The sequence below is a fragment of the Panthera onca genome, chromosome B3 (assembly GCF_046562875.1).
Source record: "Panthera onca isolate mPanOnc1 chromosome B3, mPanOnc1 haplotype 2, whole genome shotgun sequence".
NCBI lineage: Eukaryota > Metazoa > Chordata > Mammalia > Carnivora > Felidae > Panthera > Panthera onca.
The window spans coordinates 18,669,433-18,693,181 of record NC_138344.1 but is presented as its reverse complement, the minus strand read 5'-3'; the positions used below and the strand labels follow the sequence as shown (position 1 = coordinate 18,693,181).

The window sequence follows — 23,749 nt, the reverse complement described above, 5'->3', positions numbered from 1 at the left end:
AAGAAGGCACTTTCTCTGGGAAGGAATGGTTCAGCTGGACAGTCAGAAATTACATGAGGATTTCTGTCTCCTCTGGTGGCTGCACAGCCTGGGTAGATCTTTGGCTTCCAGAATTGCTGGGACTTTCTAGAGTTGCAGACCTACCCTGAGGCCCCGTAGACAGGCCCACCCCTAACATTGGAAGGGCCCAGGGCAGGAGTGCGTGTGGAATTAGGTGGCCCTCAGCCTGGCCCTATCCCCCTTCCCAGCCCCAAAATTGTCCTGCTGGGCTAGAAGCCCAGGACATATGTGTGCAGATGCCCCAGTGTAGGTGCCCAAGTGTGAGTTCCTCGTCTCCTCCCCAACAGTCTGCTTTTGGCCATCCCTAGGCCTAAGGGTATGTTGTGCTGTCACTTTTTTGAAGGATATACCTGGAGAAGTGTCCATGTAGGCCTTGGAAGTGGACTTAGAGGTTGTTTAGGCATGGAATTCTAGGGTCCTAGGTAGCCCTAGCGAGTCTAGAAAGGGGCTATGGTGTGTGTGAGGGCATGTAGCCTTGGGCCTATGGACTCTTTGCCCAGTGGGAGACAAGTGTGGCCAGAGGAATGCCAGAGTGGCATCTTTTAAAATAAGGCCAGGGTGTAAGGGTGGGACTGCTCCTGGGCATGAAGCTTAGGGCCCTTTGTACACAGTTGGTGCTTAATGATATCACTAATTGATGCATGACAGAGTGACAAAGGCTGAGTGATTTCAGAATTGCCATGGACTATGTAAATGTGACTCCTCTCTACCATCACACCCTGTAAACATCCACCTGACAGCATGGCAGAGGTTGAAATTGCTTAGATTTAATAAGGTGACTGACAGCTGAGTAACATTCCCAACCTCATAAACTAGCAGGAAGAAAAATTTACTGAGAAACAGCTTCACTTGGCAGGGAAGAGAAGCATCTAGGGTTCTCCCCACCCTTGAACGAAAGGACTTCACTGAGGCTCCAATAGGGATCTCTTGGTATATTTTAAGAGACTCCACACAAGTTTAGTGTCTCTCTCTCTTTAATATTTACATATTTTTGAGAGACAGGACAAGCAGGGGAGGGGCAGAGTGGGGGTGGGGGCACAGAGGATCTGAAGCAAGTTCTGTGCTGACAGCAGAGAGCCCAAATCGGGGCTGGAACTTGTGAACCATGAGATCATGACCTGAGCCAAAGCCAGACTCTTAACCGACTGAGCCGCCCAGATGCCCCTAGAGTGGTGTCTCTTTCACTTATATTTCATACACTTCTTGCACTTGGGATCTTTGCTGTTGAATATCATGCAATCCTTTCATTCACCGTCTTTCAGAGCATTGCTGTCTTTCACATCGGCCTTAAGACATCCATATTTAAACTTCACTAACATGAGTGACACAGAGGAACTCTGAATCCCCCCATTCAGCATGTGAAGCTAGCCGCCTGCCCTGTGGGTCCTCTCTACTCCAGTTCCACCACCGTCTCTTCCCCTAGGTTCACATGTTGCCCTGCTCACAAAATTCGGATTCGTCATCCCCAGTAGCACTTCAGCCAACTATATTTCTTGGAGAAAAAAGTCTTAGCTTAAAGAAAAAGGTCTCTAAAAAGGAAGGCTTAGGAAGCCGTAGACCTCAAATTAGGATCAATAGAGGAGTAGCTGGAAAATTACATTGGCACATGACCGACGTATGTCCCCCAGGGAAAAGGGTATTGACTGGGTGCAAGATGTGGCCTTGACATAGGGAACTCTGTATATGTTAGCATAGTGTTTTCTCTTGTTTGTAGCATAGATTTGCATTAATATACAGAAATCAGAGACTGAAATGAAAATTATGTTTTAGGGAGAAAGTTAAGGATACCCTTTTGGAAAGAATGTATGTTTGAAAAGTCTGGTGGCTCAGTAGGCTCGGGTCATTACCCGAGGTCTTGATTTCGGCTCTTGATTTTGGCTCGGGTCATTACCCCCTGGGTCATGGGATCGAGCCCCGTGTTGGGCTTTGAGCTGGGCATGGAACCTGCTTGGGATTCTGTCTCTCTTTCCCTCTGCCCCTCTCCCCGACTCACACTCTCAGTCTCTCTCTAAAAAATAAAAATAAATTTTAAAAAGTTCAAAAAAAAAGTCTGGAAACCTAGGAAAATTTTTATTTTTAAATAATGTTGCATTTTCATACAATATATGCAGGATGTTTTTCCCTCCAGCTACTTTTGCAGGCAAAATTGCTCTAAATTTGAAGCCATGGATTTAATCATTAATCAAAAGCTGTAAAATGAATAAATGAAATATTTTCCCTATGTTCTAGACTTTGCACATGCCCTCCCTAAGTCTCTGTCTCTGTCTCTCTTGATCTCTATTGTCTCTCTGTCTCTGTCTCTCCCGCTCTGTACTTAAATTGCGCTGTGCTGATACAGTGCAGAGCCCGACTGCGGGCTTGAACTCACAAACCGTGAGATCGTGTCCTGAGCCAAAATCAGGAGCTGAACGTTTGACTGAGCCAGCCACGTGCCCCTTATTGTCCTAAATTTGTTGTGATTTCGGACTCAAAGAAGAAGGCCCTTGCGAACATGCAGTTGGGATTTTTTTCCTGCACTCCTTCACTACCTCTAGGCCCCATACTGTAAGCTTCCACACCCACCACACCTCACCCTCCTCTGAAGATTTCTAGAATCTTTGTCATCTTGTTCTTTTCCAAAGACTGCTTCATTCTGCGGGGGCAGCAGGCTGTGTGACAGGAAACCCTGCCTTTAAGTATTACGTAAGCATATGTTTTAAAACCATTAAAATCTGGGCTTGCTTCATCAGTGTGCCTTAGTAACCCCATGTCCTTCCCTGAAAGTAATTTGGCATCCTCCTCATCTGTGAGAGGAATGTTCCAGATTCTTTCTTGATCAAGATGGGGCCCCACACCCTCCTTTAGGTTTTACTCTCTTTCATAAAATGACTCCTTTGGTGACACTGCCCAAGACAGGTTCTAGTGAGGTAAGAAATCCCTCTGTCACTGAGGAACTGAGTTACCGCGTCAAGTGACACTCATCCCTCAGAAAAGCTGCCGCCTTGCCAACACTTGGTCTAGGCAGCCTTAACACTGATGAGGATATTGCAGGAAGCCAGTGAATGATGGCTGACTATTGGGCCACCTGGAAGGCCATGGTGCCATTGATGAGGAAATGTAAATAGTGACAGTACTAACACCTACAGCTTATTGAGCACTTCCTGGACGCCCCAAGTTACACAAAGTGATTTAGACACATGACCTTATTTAATGCCGACTTAGACTGTAGAGAAGTAAAAAATATTGTGCCTATTTTGCAGATGAGGAATTCAAGGCTTAGAGGAAGTCATGCACTCTCCTAGGTCAGGTATCGGGAAAGGGTGACGATGAGCATTCAGAGTCCCAAACCCCTATTCCTTGGTAAGCCAATAGGCCTAGGGTTGCCCCATGTCCTGCCCCAGAAATTCTACCACGGTGTGTCGTGATTGGGGGGTGCTGGGGTCTGGGTATCACCCTAGGGGAATCTGATCATCGGGAAGGTCTGAACTAGATGACACTGTGTAGTATTGCCTCTGCAGGACTGTCTCCAAGTTTTCTGTTTGGCAAAGTTTGTGTCCATCACGTAGGCTTCCCTTACTGAAAGAAAGAAATGGAACTGGTTATCGTTTCCCAGCAGTGAGCAATGTGCAGGTTATGGGGAGAACGTAGTTGTGAAGGGGCAGGGGTGTCTCCTTACTCTCCCTTGGGGAATCTTTTTAAACTTAGAATTTAATCCTACTGTCTAAACCAGCCTGACGTCAGATTCTTGGCCAGACCCGGTAAGGGTTAAGATCATAAGATACCATGACTCTGTAACATAGGTCCAGCATTCTGCCGTGTTCAGGTATTTCTACATACCGAATCACTCTTAATCTGCAATAGGTCTCTGTGGAAGGCAGGACTGGCACCATGGAGCACGTGGAGCAAACAAAGATTCAGAGGGACTGAGTTGCTCAAGTTCACTTAGTTTTAGGAGGCAGGGCTGGCCCTCGAACCTTGGGCTTTCTGACACTAAAGCCATAGTTCTTTCTCAAGTTTTGTGACTGGTTGAAAGACAACGAGCTACTTGAGCTGGTGTGTGAAGCACTACATTCTTTTTTTTTTCCTTCTTTTTTAATTTTTGATTATATTCATCAGTTACGGGCCTGCAGTTTGTGGGACAGTCTTGCTGACTCTTCTGACTACATGGCGGGGAGGCTCCTGCAGCAGCACCCTTCCGCGCCACCCAGGAGGGCTCTGCAGACACGAGGCCAATCCTCTGGTCTCTCAAATGGGAGAACTGAGACAGGACCAGGGCGTCTCCTCAGGCTCTTCTGTGAGTCACCGTCAGCGAGCTTCCCAGCCCCCTTCTTGCCTACATCACTCACTTGTGCCTGTGACTAATAACAGGGTAATTTGTGGAGCAAGATGGGTGACTGACCAGGCCAGGGAAGAGAGCTTGCAAGAAAGGACTCGGTGGAGAGGAGCAAAATATTTAATAGCAGTTGGAAAGGAAATGGTGATGTGATGCTAACTGGGTTAAAATTTCTTTACATTGCAACAGCCTTGCCTAGTTACCCAGCTATTCATTTACCTTTTAGACTTCGAAAGTTAACTTTAAAAGAATGGGGGGTGGGGGTGGGGAGGAATTCTACCTTTGAAGGCAGAATTATGAACAATCCATCCTATGTAACTTTCTCATAGATTCCCTCCCAATCATCTCTCGGCCCGTTTTCTTTGAACCCTAGGATTTACATGCTTCTAAGACTTATCTATTCTGTAACTTTGCTTCACATCCTTCTGATTTCAGTCATACCTGCTTTTCTGCAAGTTCTTAGCCATGTGACTGGTCTCAGTAAACATCCTTGATCAGAGCCTCGTTTTTGGCCCTGAGCTGGACTTTGGCAATGTCTGTCAATTAATGACTGGAACAGAGATAAAGTAGAAATGTGATAAAGTTGAAGAGGCATCTGGAAGAATTACATTTTGGTGAATCCTGTCTCCGTAAGCTGCATTTTCTCTCTTATCTTCATTACCTTTGGCATCTCAAGTCAGTTTATATAGATAGATCTTTCTACTGGCTATGGAAGCACACTCTATTTTCTCTGAAATTGTTAGAGTACAAAAGATATTCTCATAGTTAGCTTTTGCATCTTTAAGAAGGCTATGAGAAGTTTTAGGTAGGTAACAAACTTGCCTTACTTCAAATCAGCCATTAGCTTTTGTAAGTGAAACATTTACATGAAAAAATGATTGTCTTAAAATGTTAATGTGAAACAAATCACCTTAATAACACCTATTAGTAATGGGAAACTGTGTGTGTATTGGGAAAAAGCTGGCTTTCCTGGGTTTGCTTGGACAGTGCACCTGTATTTCCCTGGGACTCCGTTTCTTCATATGTACAGGGCTGGACTGGATGATTGTATGGTTTTTAGAGCAAAATTTACTTTTGTTGATTTGAGTCATTAAGCAGAAATCGGTTATAAATTTTCCTAATATTGGATCATCAGTAACAAATTGTCAACAGTAACAATAATTTAAAATTTTCAACACCAAGAATTTTACCATTTTTTCATTCCTTCTAGTTTGCCTTTGCACACACACACACACACACACACACACTGAGATGTATATGTATAAAGTAGTATAAAAATGAGATGATATACCATCATATCATTATAGTATAGATATAATTTTGAATTTGGGGTTTTTTTTTACAAGTCTAAACACTTCTCATTTTGGTAAACATCATAATTGTTAGTCTTAGCTGAATGTTATTGCATAGAGCTAACATTTCAAAAAATACTTAAACCTTTCAGATTTTTAAAAATCATTATTATGAACACTGAGACTGAAGTAGTATTTATTAACTATAGCCTAAACATATTTTTTGTCCAGTTTCACATATATTCCTAGGTAGGCTTGAACATTTTGGTGACTCCTAAACTTATTACTCTAAAGGGTGGTATCATTTATGTTTTTTTTTTAAATGTAGTAGTTTTAACTATATCACAGCACTGTATATTATTTTTAAATAACTTAATTTAAGAGGTGTCAGTTAAAGAATTTAAAGTTAAAGAAAAAAGTTCATTTCAGCTCCTCCTCTTCAGAAGGGCAAATGATATTGAACAGCTTGACTCCAATTTATTATTATTTATTATTATTTATTTATTATTTATTATTTATTAACAGGCATGTGATAAAGTGATTTACAAACATTTACTCACTCACGGAGTACAGTTACCACCACTGTTTTATAGATGGAGAGATTGACATTGACATTAAGTTAGCTGTCTGGGGCACATAGTTAGTCAGCTGTCAGAACCAGTTCTTAAATCCAGGCAGTCTGCTCCGAAATCCATGTGCTTGACTACTGTGCTGTATACTGACTCCCTTAATATTTATTGAGCACTTACTGTTTGTACACTTACTGTATGCCAAGTTAGGGATGCTGTTGTGAGCAAAACAGGTGTCCCGCCTATTCTTGTGCATCTTGAAGTCTAAGGTGGGAGCCAGAATCCAATCAACATACAAACATGTAATTACAAATTTAATACAGGTTATGAAGGAAAAGAACAGGGGGCGATGGCAATGTTTGGTTTAGATTTGGAGCAATGTGTGGTGGGGGGCAGGGGTCAGGGAAATCCTTGCTGGAACTCTTAGGGAGGCTTAAGTTGGGGCTTGAAGGATTAGGAGGAGAGAGTTGGGTGAAGATGGGGAAAAGGAGTCCTGGCAGAAGGAATAGTCAATGCACATACTGGGAGGCAGGTAAGAACTTTGTGTTTTGTTCTCAAGAGTCGAAAGCAGACCTGACTTTCGAGATCACAAAGTGAGGAGCATGGGAGGCACAAGTCAGCCTGGAAAAGCAGACAGGGATCTAGTGTTCCAGGGTCATTCCCAGGAGACCATGCAGAGGTGAGGGCAGGCCATGAGGAGCTGCCTCCAAACAAAGGGGGAGCCGCTGGGACCCTAAGCCTCTGGCAGAGCCATCCCCACGTTGGGTTTTTCTGCACACAACAGCAAACAGTAAGTTGTGATTTTCTAGGAATTAAACTTCATTGGCTCAATATTTAAGTTAGGAAGCGGGCTATTTAAGCTAGGAACCCAGATCAAGGCGTATTGTGAAATTTTATTACAGAGCCAAGAGAAACATGGCCTGAAGAGAATGGCACTAGGGGATAGCCCTGGCTTCAAAGAGAGCTTGACCCCATACAGATGCCAAGTGCCTAGTTGGCATTTTAGGAGTTTATTAGTTTTGCTGGGAAAATATCCCAGTTATGTTTACTAAACAGGGAGAACTTATTGCCCTAGTGGAAAGTGATGGCTGCTCATGGGGACATTAACCTAAGCCTTGGAATGGAGAAAGGAGCAGAGGAGGAGAAGCACATCTTTCTGAAATCTCCAGGCATCATTTAATCTGTAACCAAACTCTACACACAATATTAGAAGGGAAAAATGAGAGGGTTCTCCCTTCTGCTTTGGAACTTCAGAGGCTTTTTTGACTTTTTGATTTTTTTTGTTCAGAATAACTTTAGCTTCTGTTAATTCATATTAGATTAAGCATATTAGATTAAAAATTGGACTTTTCCACCAAGGCAGTCTGGGCCCAATCAAGATTGGAGAAAATAAAGGATTGGCCAGTAGGAAGAACTGTATAGAATGCAGGGATCACTGCTGTAGGAAACCCTCATGACCCCTGGGGCTGAGCTAGAGCATGCAAGGAAATGCCACCCTATCTGCACCGCCTCCTCCCCCTCCGCCAGAGGCACACCTGTTGGGGAAGACACAGAGGAATTACCAGCAGAATAGGCTGGAAAGCAGCCCCCTAGAACTTGCCAGGAATCTGCCCTCTAGAATGCGGGGGAGACCTAGTCACTGGAAAGTGTCTCACTGGCAGCACTCCCCAAGTACAAAACTCCCCAGGGAGAATCTGCTGGCTGCTCAGGGATCCTGGAGCCTTTCACTGGGAGTGCACCAGAGTCAGGAAGCAAAACCCTTTCATCCTGCAACATCCCTCCACCATCCTCTATTGATAGAGCTCCAGGGCCAGCTGGCAAAGGGAAAATAGGAAAGGAAGCAGACCCGTTCACAGACAGGCAAAAAAAAAAAAAACAAAACGGTGGATTTGCAGTTGAGAGGCAATGAATTGATAATTGGCACAGGCTCCATACAAGAAGCCCTGTAGGTAGAGCAAATCCTGAGCATGCTCCCCAGTAGGCAGAATACTAATGGAAATACAGGTCCCCAATTGACTTATTATTTTAAAAAGTCCCCCAGAGTTTTTAAATTATTGAATTTAAATTACTGAGCTCTTTATATATTCTAGATACAATGTTTTCCTATTGCAAATATTGCAAATATTTTCTCCCAGTCTATAGGCTTCCTTTTTGTTCTCTAAGTGATATTTTTGTTGTTGTTGAGCAGATGTCTCCAGATTTGATAATCTACCTGGAAAAAATATAACACAATATGGCAGTGTAGTTCTTATTTCCTTCTCCTTCATATTTTTCTATATATGTGAGAGTTACGGTCTGAGCTGTTAAAACAAAAAGGACCCAAAATTCAATGGCTTCTTGACAACGAGAGTTTCTTTCTCTTGTATTTAACTGTGCAGACATGTGGTAGGCCAGGATAATGGGCTAATTGGCCTCAAAGATTGCTTCTATCCTGTCATCCCTCTTTCTAGTTATTAGGATGGAAGAAAGAGAGAAACAGAGACACACAGCTTGGTATTTAGGGAGATTACTCAAGTGAATTCCACTGCTGTGTCATTGACGTGGACAGTCACGCATGGCCAAATCTAGCCACAGGGGAGGTTGGGCAGTGTCTCACATGGCAGGACAGCCACATGCCCAGGGAAAACCTGGGGCCAGGGGTATATGGGGACTATAACCAAAAGGAAGAATCATTGAATACTCAAGACATCCTGATACCCCTCAATGACATCTTTGAGGTGATATCCTGGTTGTGTTTGCAAATGCTCTGTATTTTTCTTTTTTTTAAGCTATAGGTCTGTCTTGAATTTCTTCAAGGTTTTAAATTGATATAATGGTAAAATTTAACATGAGAGAGTTACTTATCTTATTGTAAGTCAGTTACTTCTCTACACAGAGTATAGGTTTTGTTTATTTATTTATTTATTTATTTTTCATTCATTTTTCTCTTCAGTTTTCTCACTGTAAGCCCAAACATTTATAGGCTTTTAGTGCACTAATTTAATCACAATAAATATTCCTCAGAGGTAAGTTAGTCTATCACTTGCATTGTCTTATCCATTTGAAATGGCACAATTTATTTATTTTTAAGTTTTTATTTATTTTGAGAGAAAGCGCACCAGAGCACGCACGAGAGGGGAGGGGCAGGGAGAGACTCCCAAGCAGGTTCAGTGCTGTCAGTGCAGAGCCTGACACAGGACTTGATCTCACGAACTGTGAGATCATGCCCTGAACAGAAGTCAAGAGTCAGAGGCTTATAACTGAGCCACCCAGACGCCCCTTAAAATGCTTTTAGAGCTGGAATTTACAGTTGGCTCAGTCCTTACGCCATTGACAGGAAGCAAGTAGCTGCTAATGTTTTCCTATGTGTTTATCTTAAAGGCTTAACCAGTTTTTTTGGCCGAGTTAGTAGAATTCATTCCAAAGAAAACACAAACAGATGAAATGTAGATAAACATATTTACCTGATCCCTTGTACCAAATTTTAAAAATTGTTTTGCAACTAATAAAAATGAGATGGTTTTTAGATAATTAAATTACATATCACTTTTGGCTCTAGCGTCACTCCTTGATTGTTCAAAAGTCTATGCCAGCCTCGGCAAACCTTCTGTCCATCCATTCAACAAGTCCTTACTTGGTGTGTACTGTGTGGCAAGCCTCGGGTGTACAATAGTGAACAATCCAGGCACACTCTTTGCTCCTCTGGAGTTGCCTTTCTTGTTAGCAGAGGACCCTGGTCCCACTGTAATCTGGCCAGTCACCCAGTCTCCAAAGCTCTCACCAACTCTCACATCCTCCAACACTAATAATACTCTGAGATAGTGAACATCGATTCAAATGGGTCTTTCCATCACTTTATTGCTCAGAAATACACCGTAACTTCAATTAGAGTTGTCTGCCTAGTTTCCCATTTCTCGTCACTGGCCTCTGAGAGCTGTGTTCTGTTCTGTAGACTCCCTCTCTCGTCACTCTCCTCTCTCCAAGAGATATGTTCTGTAGCGTTATCTCCTCAGGTGATGGGGTTACTTACAGTCGGTACTGCATGGATAATTAGCAGTAGGGATTGCATGGATAATTACCAGAATTTGATAGTTTGCCCAAAATTTCAGCCTAACTTGGAGTTCTCACCTCAGCAAGGGTTCAAGTGCCACATTTTTTTTTAGTACTTTGCAAAAATGTTGCTTCAAATAGTGATGAACTTGTGGTCCAGATGGTTTTATTTCTTCAGTCCTAAGGTCAAATTTAATGGTGTTCATTTGAGAAAGTGGCTCAGCAGGCTTCTTTCACCCTGTTGGGGTTCTGTATCCATGAGGTCAGAAAATCATGAGTCATAAAAACCCACATTAGTTAGATTGTCTTCCTGCAAACTACTGGCAGCTGCAGCCGCAAATAGGGTTTGAAACTTCCACAGTATTGGCAGGTGGGAAAACACAGCTGGACTGTGATGCTACCTCCAATACTGATACTTCCTCAAAGTGAAAAGAAATAAATGCAGGTATTTTTCTTGCAAATATTTCTTACTTTAAAAAAGAGCTTCAGATATTTTTAATGTAAATACTACGGTTCCTTCAGATATTTTTATATAAATAGGAGTTGCAGTACTCAGAGAATGGATGAGGGATGGGAAAGGGGGACTTTTGAGTAGCAGATGAGAAAAAAAAAAAGAAAGGCACTGGGAGTGGCCAACGAGTAAAATACATTTGCTTAAAGAGCGTACCAAGCAGAGACAGAAGAGTTGTCAACAGAGCTGACAATATTTCAGTTGCCAGAAAGGCCTAGAGCTGAGCTAAAGGAATGGAGAGGTGGGCTGCGAATTTGCCATGGGAGTCAGTGGGCTTCCCAGACTGTCCCAGACGCCACCGGCATAGAGGCCTTGAATGACAGATTCATTGTTGCCAATGCTCAGGATTGTGCTTACAGCAGTAACCTGTGTAGGCTTTTAAAAATGCAGGCTTTTCCTGGGATGCCTAGGTGATTCAGCCGGTTGAGCATCTGGACTCTTGATTTCAGCTCAGGTCACGATCCTAGGTTATGATCCCAATGTCGTGCCACATCAGGCTCCCTGCTGAGCATGGAGCCTGCTTAAGATCCTCTCTCTCTCTCTCTCTCTCTCTCTCTCTCTCTCTCCCTCTGCCCCTCTCCCCTCCTCGAATGTGAGCTCTCTCTCTCTCTCTAACATAAAAAAATGCAAGTATTCCCCCATGTCAGTATTTTCTAATTCTCTTTCCACCTGGCTATTATTGAAATATTGCTATACTTCATTAACACAGCATAAAGATATCGCTTCACTGGCTGCACAGGTAATATATCTTGTCATCTACCACGCATCTTTTTAAGGCTGTGTCAGGGAGGCCAGCAGCCTCTTTTACACTGAACCAAAAAATACCTTACACAGTGACTATTAATAATGCCACTGTGATTTGAAACTTAGGCAGTGCAGGAGCCAAAATGGAAGAGGGAGAGGAGAAAGGGGATAAATAAGTGCTCGTTGTCTGCAAGATGAGATCAGAGGGAGGAACTGACAAATGCTACAGGCTGCCTGCCCCTAGATTCCTGCTTCTCCGTGTAAGCCCTCTTGGTTAGAGGCAACAAAATCCACCTCTCTCTTAACCATCTTAAACACAGGGCTTCATTGGAAGCAGCCCACAGCCCTGAAGGAAGGCCGGTGGATCAGACTTGGATGACAGTGGAAACCAAGAAACCGGGGTTGGGGGGTGGGGTGGGGGGATGGGATCAGGAAGGCCAAAAAGCTAAGAGATGACAACGATCTTTTCAACAGCAGCGGCCTAGGCAGGATGCCATCGGCTGCCGCTGGATATCGCTGTCTGCTCCAGACTCAAAGCCCTGAGAAAAGCATCCAACTGGCCAAGCCTAGGCCATCCCAGCCAACTGTCAGCAGATGGAGAATGGTCCATGTTGGCTCTCTCAGTGGGAAAGGCAGTGCTCCGCCCCTCCCCGCCCCCCCCTTGGTGGTGATTTCCCCTGCTGCTCTGAGAGCCAGATGCTGGGCTACCTCCAAAATGGCATGTCTGATACACTAGGGTCAGGGAGAGGTGGCTATAAAGGAGGCCAGAGGTACTGGCACAGGCTTGTGGCCGTAGGAACAGCTAGCAGGAGGCTGAGGGACCGTGACCTGTTTCTTGCTAGTAGACCCAAGTGGCCCAGAGGATTGGAGACTGCTGGCCCCGGTTTCCTTCAGCTCATTTCTCTGTGTTTAGCCTCTGATCTCATCCTGAGAGAAGTAACAGGATGGTAGAGAGGCTGGCTGGAGGCATCGCCTGAATTTTTAAAGCCCACTGCTAGAGCTAAAATGTGGGCTTGTGGATGTCTACCGAACACCCTTACACCCAGGGGGGCGATCATCTAGGACAGCCGCTTCTCCTTCAGGGCGGTTAGTCTGTTTTTGCTTTTTAAAGCATGCTATTTCTTTCCCCCAGAAAGTCATGAACTTTAAATCATGCTGAAATCTGAATCTGGATATAGTCTTTCCTTCATTTAATTACTTTTCTTGGTTCGTGGACACAAGCTTGACACAGGTGAATTTGGGAGGTAAACATAAGCCCCATAAATGAAATAATGGGAAGCTTTAGCAGGATGAGCTCTGGGTTAAAAGGGTTGAAGCGGAAGAGGCTTCTTTGTTTAATTTTTTAAAAGTTTATTTATTTATTTATTTATTTATTTATTTATTTATTTAGAGAGCAGGGGAGGGGCAGAGAGAGAGGGAGAGAGAGAATCCCAAGCAGGCTCCACGCTGTCAGTGAGGAGCCTGATGCAGAGCCTGAACTCATGAACCACGAGATCATGACCTGAGCCTAAATGAAGAGTCGGACGTTTAACTGACTGAGCCATCCAGGCACCCTGTGGAGGAAGCTTCTTTCCTGTTTCTTTTTTCTTTTTTTGTGATGTAATTCATATACCACACAATTCACCCATCTAAAGTGTGCAGTTCAACATTTTTTAGTATCTTCATGGTTGTGTAGCCAACACCACATTCAATCTTTGAACATTTTCATCAGCCCAAAAAGAAACCCTGTACCCATTATCAATCACTCCCCATTTCGCCCCACACTCCCTTCATACACCCTAAGGAACTAGTAACCTACATTCTGTCCCTATGGATTTACCTCTTCCGGACATTTCACATAAATGGAATCATACAATATGTGGCCTTTTGTGTCTGGCTCCTTAGCACATTTTCGAGAGCCATCCATGTTGTAGCATGAATCCTTCCAATTCTCCTACATACCCTCTTGAATGCCTACATGTAGAATTGCTGGGTCATACAGTAACTCCACGGTGAACGTTTCAAGGAACTGCCAGACTGTCTTCCACAGCATCTGTACCATTTTACTTCCCACCAGCCATGTCCTCCACATCCTTGCCAACACCTGTTATCTTTATGATGATAACCATCCTACTGGGTGTGAACAGTACCTCTGAGGTGGTTTTGATTTGCATTTCCTTCATGGCTAATGAAGTTGAGAGTTTTTTTCATGAGCTTAGTGGCCATTTGTGTATCTTCTTTGGTGAGATATTCAGGTTCAGATTCTTTGCCCATTTTTAAGTTGGATTACGTGTCCTTTTATTATTGAGTTGCAAGAGTTCTTTATATAGTCTAAATACAAATCACTGATCAGACATATGATTTTCAGGTATTTTCTCCTATCCTGTGGGTTGTCTTCTTCACTTCCTGATGGTGTTCCTTTGGGCACAAAAGGTTTTCATTTTGATGAAGTCCAATTTATCAATTATAAAAATTTTGGCATTTGTGCTTTTGGTGTGATATGTAAGGAGGCTTTGCCTAACCCACAGGACTGCGTAAACCTATCTAGTCTTCTAAGAGTGTTTTAATTTTAGCCCTATAAGGGTCCATAAAGGCCTATAAGGTTTGTGCTTCATGTTGAGTTAAACTTTGTGAATGGTGTGAAGAAGGGATCCTTGACTGTTTTTGAAGCAGCAATAATTGATGTTTGGTGGCAGCACATAAAAAAGAATGAATAAATAATTAGATTTATTTTTTTCACAGTCTGAGCCACATTTTCCAGGGGCCACCCTCAACTTTTGTATTGTTTCTATTTCCCTTTAAATGTTTTAAGCTGTGGGATATTAGCATTACTATGGCTTTCAACATCTTGGTTCATTGCTTGCATATGAGGCACAAGGGCATAATTTAGAGTGGCAACTCCTAAATAGCTGTTGTAAACTATTTATTTAATTGGTTTTCACTCTGGACAAAATAATCTGTGCTGCCTGGAGTTGCATTCTAGGAGTGAGCGAACTATTTTGTATAACAATTACTATAACAATAGCAAAAGAAAAAGTAACTCAATCACCATTGCTGTTTGTTCCCTGAACCCTAGATTATTAAATTAAAAAAAAATTTTTTAACATTGATTTATTTTTTTGAGAGACAGAGACAGAGTGCAAGTGGGGGAGGGGCAGAGAGAGAGGGAGACACAGAATCCGAAGCAGGCTCCAGGCTCCGAGCTATCAGCACAGAACCCCACCCGAGGCTCAAACCCACAAACTGTGAGATCATGACCTGCGCCAAAGTTGGAAGCTTAACCGACTGAGCCACACAGGCACTCTTAGACTATTAAATTTACAGCCAACAAAGTTATGAACATACTGAGGCAAAGTTTTAGGGAAAAAAAAAAAAATCTCTCTGCCCTTGCAGGTGTAGCTCATTCTGATGTGGTGAAGGTCAAGGCCTGGCCCAAGATTTGCCCATTACACAGAGCCTCCCATGGCCAGAGTTGGTTTCTGAGATCTGTAGGAAGTTTGAATTTCAGCTGGAGTTGGACTCAAGGCTTAGGCCTGTTCTTTTACTGAGCTGTATCTGGCCATGCATTCAAAACAGATTACCTCTCTTCATGCCTTCTTTTGGCCAGTTATGTCAGATGGCCCAGGCAACCGAGCTTGAATCGCCAGTTCCCTTCCCAAAGTGTGTGACTTCCCCTTCCTGACTACCCTCTCCCCTGTTCTCACTGCCTCCCTCTGAGTCCAGAGCCACATGAGTCCTGACTCAGTCATAAGCTCCCTGAGTCCAGGATCACCCCTTTCCTTTCTGTAGCCCCACAGCCTGATAGGGAGGAAATATCAACTAGTCTTTCTTGATTATCTTCATTCCATATTTGCACAACTGCAGCTATATTCATAGGACTCATCCTCCCCCAGAGTAGAAATCAGAGTGAAATAACACATGAGAAAGAAGGCAACACTTCTCTTTCTGCACACAAGCCTTGCAGCTGTGGGTGTGACCGAGTTAGTGCTACTTCGGATAAGCACATCTCTTAACATTGGATGAGAGATGAAATGAAGCACGGAATTATCTCGGCAGTCTTCAGCTGTTGCTTGGGGTGTGGATTTTTCAGAAGGATATCGGGGTCCACACTCCGGAATTCTTCCTCACCTGAAGTTGGAAATCTGTAACGTCAGGACTCCACCCTCTGATCCTCACCTCTGATTGAGACTTCCTGCCCTCTGGGGTCCTTAGTCCCTCCCATCATACTTGTTCTTTGACCTCTGCTTCTTGGGGTTGTCTATTTCCCCCTTCAACCTCACTTCTCTCTTAATTCTTTGTTCTCTACCTCGTCGGGATCTCATGTGTAGTCTCATGTAGGATGTTACTATCAGCATACTCAGTGCCTGATGCCAGCACTGCAGTGCAAGCCTTCCCATTTCTGACTGTATTCAGCACTTGAAACTCCTAATTGCTCTCCAGTCTTCCTGTCTCCTGAAACGGACTCCATACCACTGCCAACCAAGTAGCCACATATGTGCCTGGCCAGGGGACTCACGGGGCCTTAACATCCAGCCCTCAGCCCCCTGGGTAGAAGGGCTGTGTCTGCCCAGAGGCGACGCCATCCTCCTATCTGCAGAAAGACACCATTTGGGCTCACAGAGGACCTGGCTGCCAAGTGGCCTTTGAAAAATATCTGACCATTTTACTCCTTTGCATAATACTGTTCAGTGGGTGTCATTAGCTAAAGTCCAAGCTACTTAGCATGGGTCTCACACCCTCCATGACAAAGTCCTACTTGACTCACCAGCCTTTTGATGAGAGTGACCATATGATTTATTGGCCAAACTAGAGCACTTCTGAAAGTAAGGGGGCACTATTAAGAAGCGTGCCGAGGCAATGAACTTAGACTGTCGGGGCACCTGTGTGTAACCATCCCACACCTTGGATTCTTACACTGTAGTAGTACCAAACTGCTGGTCGTGTTCAATGGGAACTGCAATATTTACAAATCAAGATGTTTCGATAGAGTTACTTTGACCACCTTGTGATCAATCTGAGGACATTTTGATTCCTTTCTCTGATTAACTATTAAAAGATGAAATCAAAACATCCTCAAGGTCAATATGTCAAGACTAAAAATTGTTCATAGCTTAAACAATGAGATTAGGGCATCTAATTCTGTTTTCTTCTTTGTTTCTGGTTATTTGATCATAGCATTTTTCCCTCCTTAAAACTTCTATTTCCCACTCCCATTTCCTGCCTTTCCCTAGTTTATCTCCATTATTGTTCAGGACATCTCAAGGATCATCTGTTCCAGGGATCTTTCTCTGACACTTCCTGGCTGGGCTCAGTGCCCATCATCTCGTTCCAACAACACCCTGTGCCTTTTTTATTGTACCTAAAAAAGATATGTCAAAGTCATCTAGATATTCAGGCCTGCCTTGCCCACAAGACTGTAAGGTCCTCAAGGCAAGAATGCTATCTTTTCAATCTTTATATTTTCAGTGCCTAGCACAGTGGTTGACAAATAATAGAATCTCAATAAATATTTGTTGACATGAACAGATTTGAGCTCCTTATTGTACTATGAAATTAAATATACTTATTCTTTATTTCCCAAAGAAGTTATCAGGGTATTAATGTAGATTTATACATACTTGGAGCTTTCATGAGGTTGACCTTGGGCATGTTGAAGGTGTAGAGATAGATTACTGTTAAATAATTTTTCATACCATAGATAGAGTCATAGAAGAGGAAGAAACATACCCATGATATCAATGTATGTTGTGCCAAAAGTATGAACAGTGGTATGTTAAACTTCAGTTTGCCATGCCACAGCCAAATTGTTCTGAGAGTATCGGCAGAGTAATTCTTGTTTAATGCAATGAACAATCATGAAACCCATTGAATAACAGGATTCCATTTTGCCTTGTCTTCAAAACTCTCTGGCATAGGTATTTTGAGTAATGGTGTTTGATGTTATTTTAATTTTAAGTATTTGCTTTATAAGCCTAACATATTCTTTTTCCATCTCTCTAGAATGTTTCAGACGTTTAAAGAATGGTTTTGGTTGGAACGGTTCTGGCTTCCTCCAACAATAAAGTGGTCAGATCTTGAAGATCATGATGGACTTGTCTTTGTAAAACCCTCTCATTTGTACATGACAATTCCGTATGCTTTCGTCTTGCTGGTTATCAGACATTTCTTTGAAAAGTAAGTAGTATTTGTGTGTCTTTCCTTCCCATTCCTCTTCTTTGCCCCAACTCTGGAATACTGGAATCTTTGTAAGAACGTTAAATAATCTGTTGTTCAGAGGTGGCCATTAATGGGCTACAGATTTCTGGGGGAGTTCATCAAATAGTATATATGCCAAACATTATCTAGAAGCCAAACAAGTGAAAATTAGGAGCACAATCTCCTCAAGTGTGTTAGTTTCACAGTGAAGAAAATTGAGGTCAAGAGATGTTAAGGATCATAGGACTTATTAGTGCCAGTGACAACGTGGGGACCCACTTCATCTTCCATGTCCCATGCTGTCTGACAAAGGATAAACGTTCCCAGAAAGTCAGTGCTAGAAGAGTCTGTGTCATTTTAGAATGCCTATAAAATAGCAAAAATGGCTCATTAAAGACCAAACTTAATATTTGCTTTATAGCATAATTTTAAAGGTTTACTGAAAGTTTTAATAGCAGTCCTTCATTCCAAAGTATAAGGAAATCAAAGAAAAAATATCAATTTGCTTTCTCAGAAAAAGCAAACTTTTCTTTTTCTTTAATTTAATTTAAATAGATACTGCTTCCAACCTTTTTATTAAAACTGTGCTTGTGTTATGATAACAGGAGATAAATGTTCATCTATAATCTCCATGGCTGTCTCTATTTCAAAAACTGTTATTAGCACATTAACTTTTTTGGAGCAAAAAGAATATTTGAATGTCAAAGTTGGAAAAACTTAAGACAAAACTTGATAAAGATCATTTAGTCCAAGACTAACTGTAATTCAGATCATATGTTTATAACCATTTGCAGGGTCCTTATCTCAAGAGTTAGTTTGACCAACTCTGCTTCATAGACTCTCCAAAAGGTTTTTGTGCAAATAACAACTTTACTTGGGCCAACAATGTGCTATTGCTATCGAGAGGAAGAGGAAGCCCCTGGATACCACTTAAACTTTAGCTGGAAACATTTGCAAATGTTCTTCCTTTTTGACCATTAATTCCACTTTTTACTCACATGTTTGGATTTGTCAAAGAATGCATAAATAAAGTAGGATTTGCCGCTGCACGTCCGATTTAGCAAATTACTTTCTACTACCCTGAACTCCTTGCTTGTCTTGCATAGCATGTGGTGATCTTTGAATTTGGCATCCAGGTCTTCTCCTGATTTGCACTGCTGATTTCCCACTTCTCGGTGGACAGCTCCATTTTTTACATTTTGATCAGGACTAGAACTAGAAAACTCTTTTGGTTGCCAAAGCAGCACAGCTGTGGAGGACCAACTTGCTCTGTCTTAGCCTAAGCTGCTCCAACAATAATCAGGAAGGAATCCAATCCTCTTGTAATTCCTAGGACCATTCTTGCTTCTTCTCAAGGGATTAAGTATAGTCTATGTCATTTTTCCAATCTCCTCATGTAGCTTTAACTCCCAATAATTCACCCTTAGCTTTTTCCATTCACTACAGAAAATGATGTGTTGGTCCACTAGCCTCACATCTCTGTTTGAATGCAATAGAAGTAAGGAAAATCTAACTTGGAAGTGAGATTATGTCTTTTGAAGCATGCACTTATATCTTTTTCAAGGTTTACCATATAATTTGCATTAGATTAAACCACATATGTCATAAATAAAATATTGCTTACACCTTGCATTTGAATAGAAACTTACAGTTTCACAAGTACATAAAATCACAACTGATGTGATCTCAGTCAAGAAAATAAGAAGTGAGTAACCTGGCCAAGATCGCACAGTTAGTATTCAAGGGGTAGATTTGGGACATGAACTGACATGTTATGACACCAAGTTCAGGGCTGTTGGGTTTTTTTTTTCCCATTATACCAGTACTTCTTGGACTTTCACAGTACAATACTCCTGATGGCAGACAAGAGTTAGTTAGTATCTCTTGAAAATACAGAAAACATAAGCTAGCAAATGTGAAATTTTCTGAACTATCTTAAAAACTCATGTAAATTTGATACTGTTTCAGCATCTCCCACGATATATTTATCACACGAAACCTTTCTTCTTTGGTCCTAGACTGTGTTTATATTACACGTACTCATTCCATGAAGTGACCAGTAGCTGTGATTTGGCTGGTTTATTTTTATCCCTTAGTGCTAGCCAGGAGCCATTTAAGATCAGAAAGTGATGTCCCTTCCTAGAATAACAAGAACGGAGAGAGAGAATTGATAAAGAACGAAGAAGTAGATCATTTGAAAGGGACTGACATTTGCTTTGTATTTTGGACTCCTTTTCCTTCTAAGTTTTAGCTTGTGGCATATATGTATGTGCATGTTGTTGTTGCTGACTGGGGTTGGTAGTGGGGAGTCCAGCACAGCACTTTCTAACCAGTTTTTCCAGACTCTTCTATGCATTCCTTTATGTGTCTGAAATGTGATTTAAAGGGGATCTGAGCCACTCAAATTTAAATACTTGTGGAATAAACACATTGTCTCAAAGTAAATTGTGGTCCCAGAAGGGTCAAGGCAAGGACGGAGGTGGTAAAGTCAAAAGGTAATCTTTTTTCTTTCATTTAATTGTGCCTTGAATACACTCCCCATTTCTACCATTTCTACTGAGCAACATAAGCTCATGATGGGCTAATATGTCCTCATTCTTCAAAGAAGGAAAGGTGGAATGACCCATCTGTAGCAATTTCCAAGAGTTGAAGAAGGATTGTTATTAACTGTCCTAAATTGAAATCGTCTCAAAATATGTACATTAGACTCAAATGTTATCTGAGACTTACATTGCTCCAGATATTTTGTTCTCTCATATAAACCCCGGCTTGGGGCACCTGGGTGGCTCGGTCGGTCGAGCGGCCAACTCTGGCTCAGGTCATGAGCTTACAGTCAGTTAGTCTGTGAGTTCGAGCCCCACCTCAGGCTCTGTGCTGACAGCTCAGAGCCTGGAGCCTGACTTGAGTTCTGTGTCTCCCTCTCTCTCTCTGCACCTCCTCCACTCGCACCCTGTCTCTCTCTCTCTCTCTCAAAAATAAATAAACATTAAAAAAAAATTTTTTTAATAAATAAAATAAACCCTGGCTTAAACTCTGTTCAAAGAGCCTTTGAATCCTTCGTTAGCAACTGGGAATCGACCATAATTATGCCAGTGGGTTATTGTTTCTGTTTAGGAGAAGTATTTAATTTTTTTTTATGTTTATTTATTTTTGAGAGAGAGAGAGAAAGCAGGGGAGGGGCAGAGAGAGAGGGAGACACAGAATCCAGAGCAGGCTCCAGGCTCCCAGCTGTCAGCACAGAGCCCTACATGGGGCTCCAACTCACAAACTGCGAGATCATGACCTGAGCCAAAGTTGGACGCTTACTGAGTCACCCAGGTGCCCTGTGGTTAAGGAACAGTATTTAGACTTCACATGCTTAATATCTGCCTAGGGCTGCCTTCCTTTTATTCTATAAAAGAATATTGAAAAAAGGGGAGGAGGATCTCAAATTGCTAGGCTTTTGGCTCCCAGGCAACTGATGAAGTGCCAGATGAAGAGGGGGCTGTCTGGGTGTCTGCATGGGGCCATCTGAAGGCTCAGTTCTGCAATAGTAGCAAACCTGAGAGACTCATTCCTTGGCAATTAACCTAACATTGAACCGTTTACATGGGAGCAGAAGTTCGCATTCTTTTTTCTTCCTCTTGGACATTTTTTTTTTATATTCCATATCCATAAAATGAAAGTTCAGGCAAGTTAATCTCTAAGGTATTTCTAGAGTTAAGACCTGTCTCCCTTCTCTTTTCAGTTTATCAAATATTTTTATACTCCATTCTTTTCTCCTTTTTCAAAACAGAGTTTTAAATTAAGTACCTCTTCATAATTATTTACACTTACATCAGATGAAGTGATTGATTTTCCAGATTTATTTGAAAAGGAAAGATAATGCTAAAATAGAAAACTATATACTTCCTGTGTTTCGTCAAAAATGTTATTTCTGTCCTTGAAACCTGGGCATCTTAAAAAAAACGAGACCATATTTCTCTTTTTTGGTTAAATTGATAATTTTAATACAGGTGGGTTCCTCAGATCAGCAAGTGTGCTATGGATATGTATATTCACCCATTGTATATATTTATCCATATACTAATCTCCCACATGACCCTCTAGAGTGGAATGTTACACTTTATTCGGCTTTGAGGTTGGTTGTATTCCTTTACTGCATAAAGCTTTTTTTGGCTCAATTCTGCTTTGCTTTTAAAATTGTTCCTAATTTCTTCATTTCTAACATTTGAAAGAGCATTGAGTGACTCTGACTGAGAACATTACCATATTAAAACATTGTATATTTGTGTTATTCTATTAGTAAAAACAATGAATGTTTCCCTCCCAATAAAACGTTTCAACTCGTAGGTTGGACAAATGAACAAATTCCATTATTTATCCAAAACCTTGTCAAATATGTATTTGGAGACTTTGTTAGTTTCAAGGACATCTTAGTTTTTGTTTGATTTGGACATTTTATGTGAAGGGAAAATTAATCATAGTTCTCAAATCATAGCATTCTCTCTTTGGTCTGTGTAAGACCTCTTGACTGATTGATTTGAATTAACTCTTTTCATTAATTACCTTTCATCCTTGTTTCCTAGTCCCATTCCTGCCCTCTGGGTTCTAATGGATTTGATGGCTTTTTGTTTGTATGACCCGGCAAAACATGTGCATAAACATAAAGTGCATGTTATCGTTGGTTGACATAAATGGTATTGTGATGAGACCTCATTTTCTTTCTTCTTTGTAAAAATGCAGCCTCGTGTTTTATGATCTATCCACATTGCTCTATGTACATGTGGCGCATACTTAGTTTGTTTTTCTACGTCTCTGAAATGTATGGGCCATTTCCAGGAGAATTCAGTCCACTTGGAAGTTGGATTGGCTTATATATTTTATCAAATTGTTTTAGAAAAAATTTTATTCAACTCCCACGGTCATAAAAAAGTGAATTGAAGAGCTAAATGATCATTCATAACCAAAAATTTCTGGCGTTTAATTAAACACAGAAACCTCTAAGTAAGTACTAAAATAGACTGACCTGGCAGAAGATAGAGCCTTTGTTAGAACTGAAGAAAGAATAGGGACATATCGTTATTTTTTAAGATCAGCTTTATTGGGGTATGATTTACATATAATAGAGTTCATCCAAAATTTGATGCCTTTTAGCCACTATACAGTCGTGTAACCATCACCACAATTATGACATGGAAGATTTCCATCAGCTTAAAGACTTCCCTGTACCCTGTCTGGTTTATCTTCTCCCTTCCTACTAGCCCCTGGCAATCACTGATATGCTTTCTATCAGCATAATTTGCCTTTTCTATTACTAGAAATGTAATCATGTAGATCATAGTCTTTTGTGTCTGGCTTCTTTCATTGAACATAATGCACTGGAGATTGTTTTCATGTTGTTGTATGTATCAGTGATTCCTTGTCATTGCTGGGTAGTCTTTCAACACTGATACACCACAATTCATTTATCCTTCAACTAATTGTTGGAAATTTGGATTGTTTATAGTTTTTAGCTATTACAAATAAAGGTGCTATGAATATTTGAGTACAAGAATTTATAAGGACACATGTTCTTGTTTCCCTTGGTAAACTGCTAAAGTATTTGCTCTTCAAAAGACATTGTTAATGTATGTCTATACATACATACAATGGATTTTTATTCATTAATAAAAAGGAATAAACTCCAAATATATCCCCAAATACAAATGGACCTCAAAAACATTAAGTTCAGTGAAAGGAGCCAGATATAAGCAATCACATATTATTTTATGATTCCATTACATTAAATATCCAAAAAAGACAAAGTTGTAAAGGCAGAAAATAGATTAGTGATTTCCTGGGGCAGGGGTGAGAGGGAACAAGATTAACAGTAAATATGCATAAGGGATTAGATCGGGACAATGAAAATCTTCTAAAGCTGATTTGTGATGATGATTCTAAACTTGGTAAATTTACTTAAAAAAACACTGAATAGTATATTTGGAAAAGGTGAATTATATGATATGCAAAAATGCCTTAATGGTTATTATTTTTTTAATGTTTATTTATTTTTGAGAGCCAGAGTGTGAGTGGGGGA

At 41.4% G+C, this 23,749-nt stretch overlaps 1 protein-coding gene across 7 annotated transcripts in view; it reads left to right on the top strand.

The window, feature by feature from the left end:
* The window catches only part of CERS3 (ceramide synthase 3), a 122,006-nt gene that overhangs the window by 21,788 nt on the left and 76,469 nt on the right, over window positions 1-23,749 (top strand). For all 7 annotated transcript variants that reach the window (XM_060617806.3, XM_060617808.3, XM_060617805.3 and 4 more), the window contains one exon: window positions 17,497-17,670. In XM_060617806.3, the coding sequence (XP_060473789.2) occupies window positions 17,498-17,670 (173 nt within the window). In that variant the 5' untranslated portion in view covers window position 17,497. The remainder of the gene's footprint in view (window positions 1-17,496; window positions 17,671-23,749) is intronic.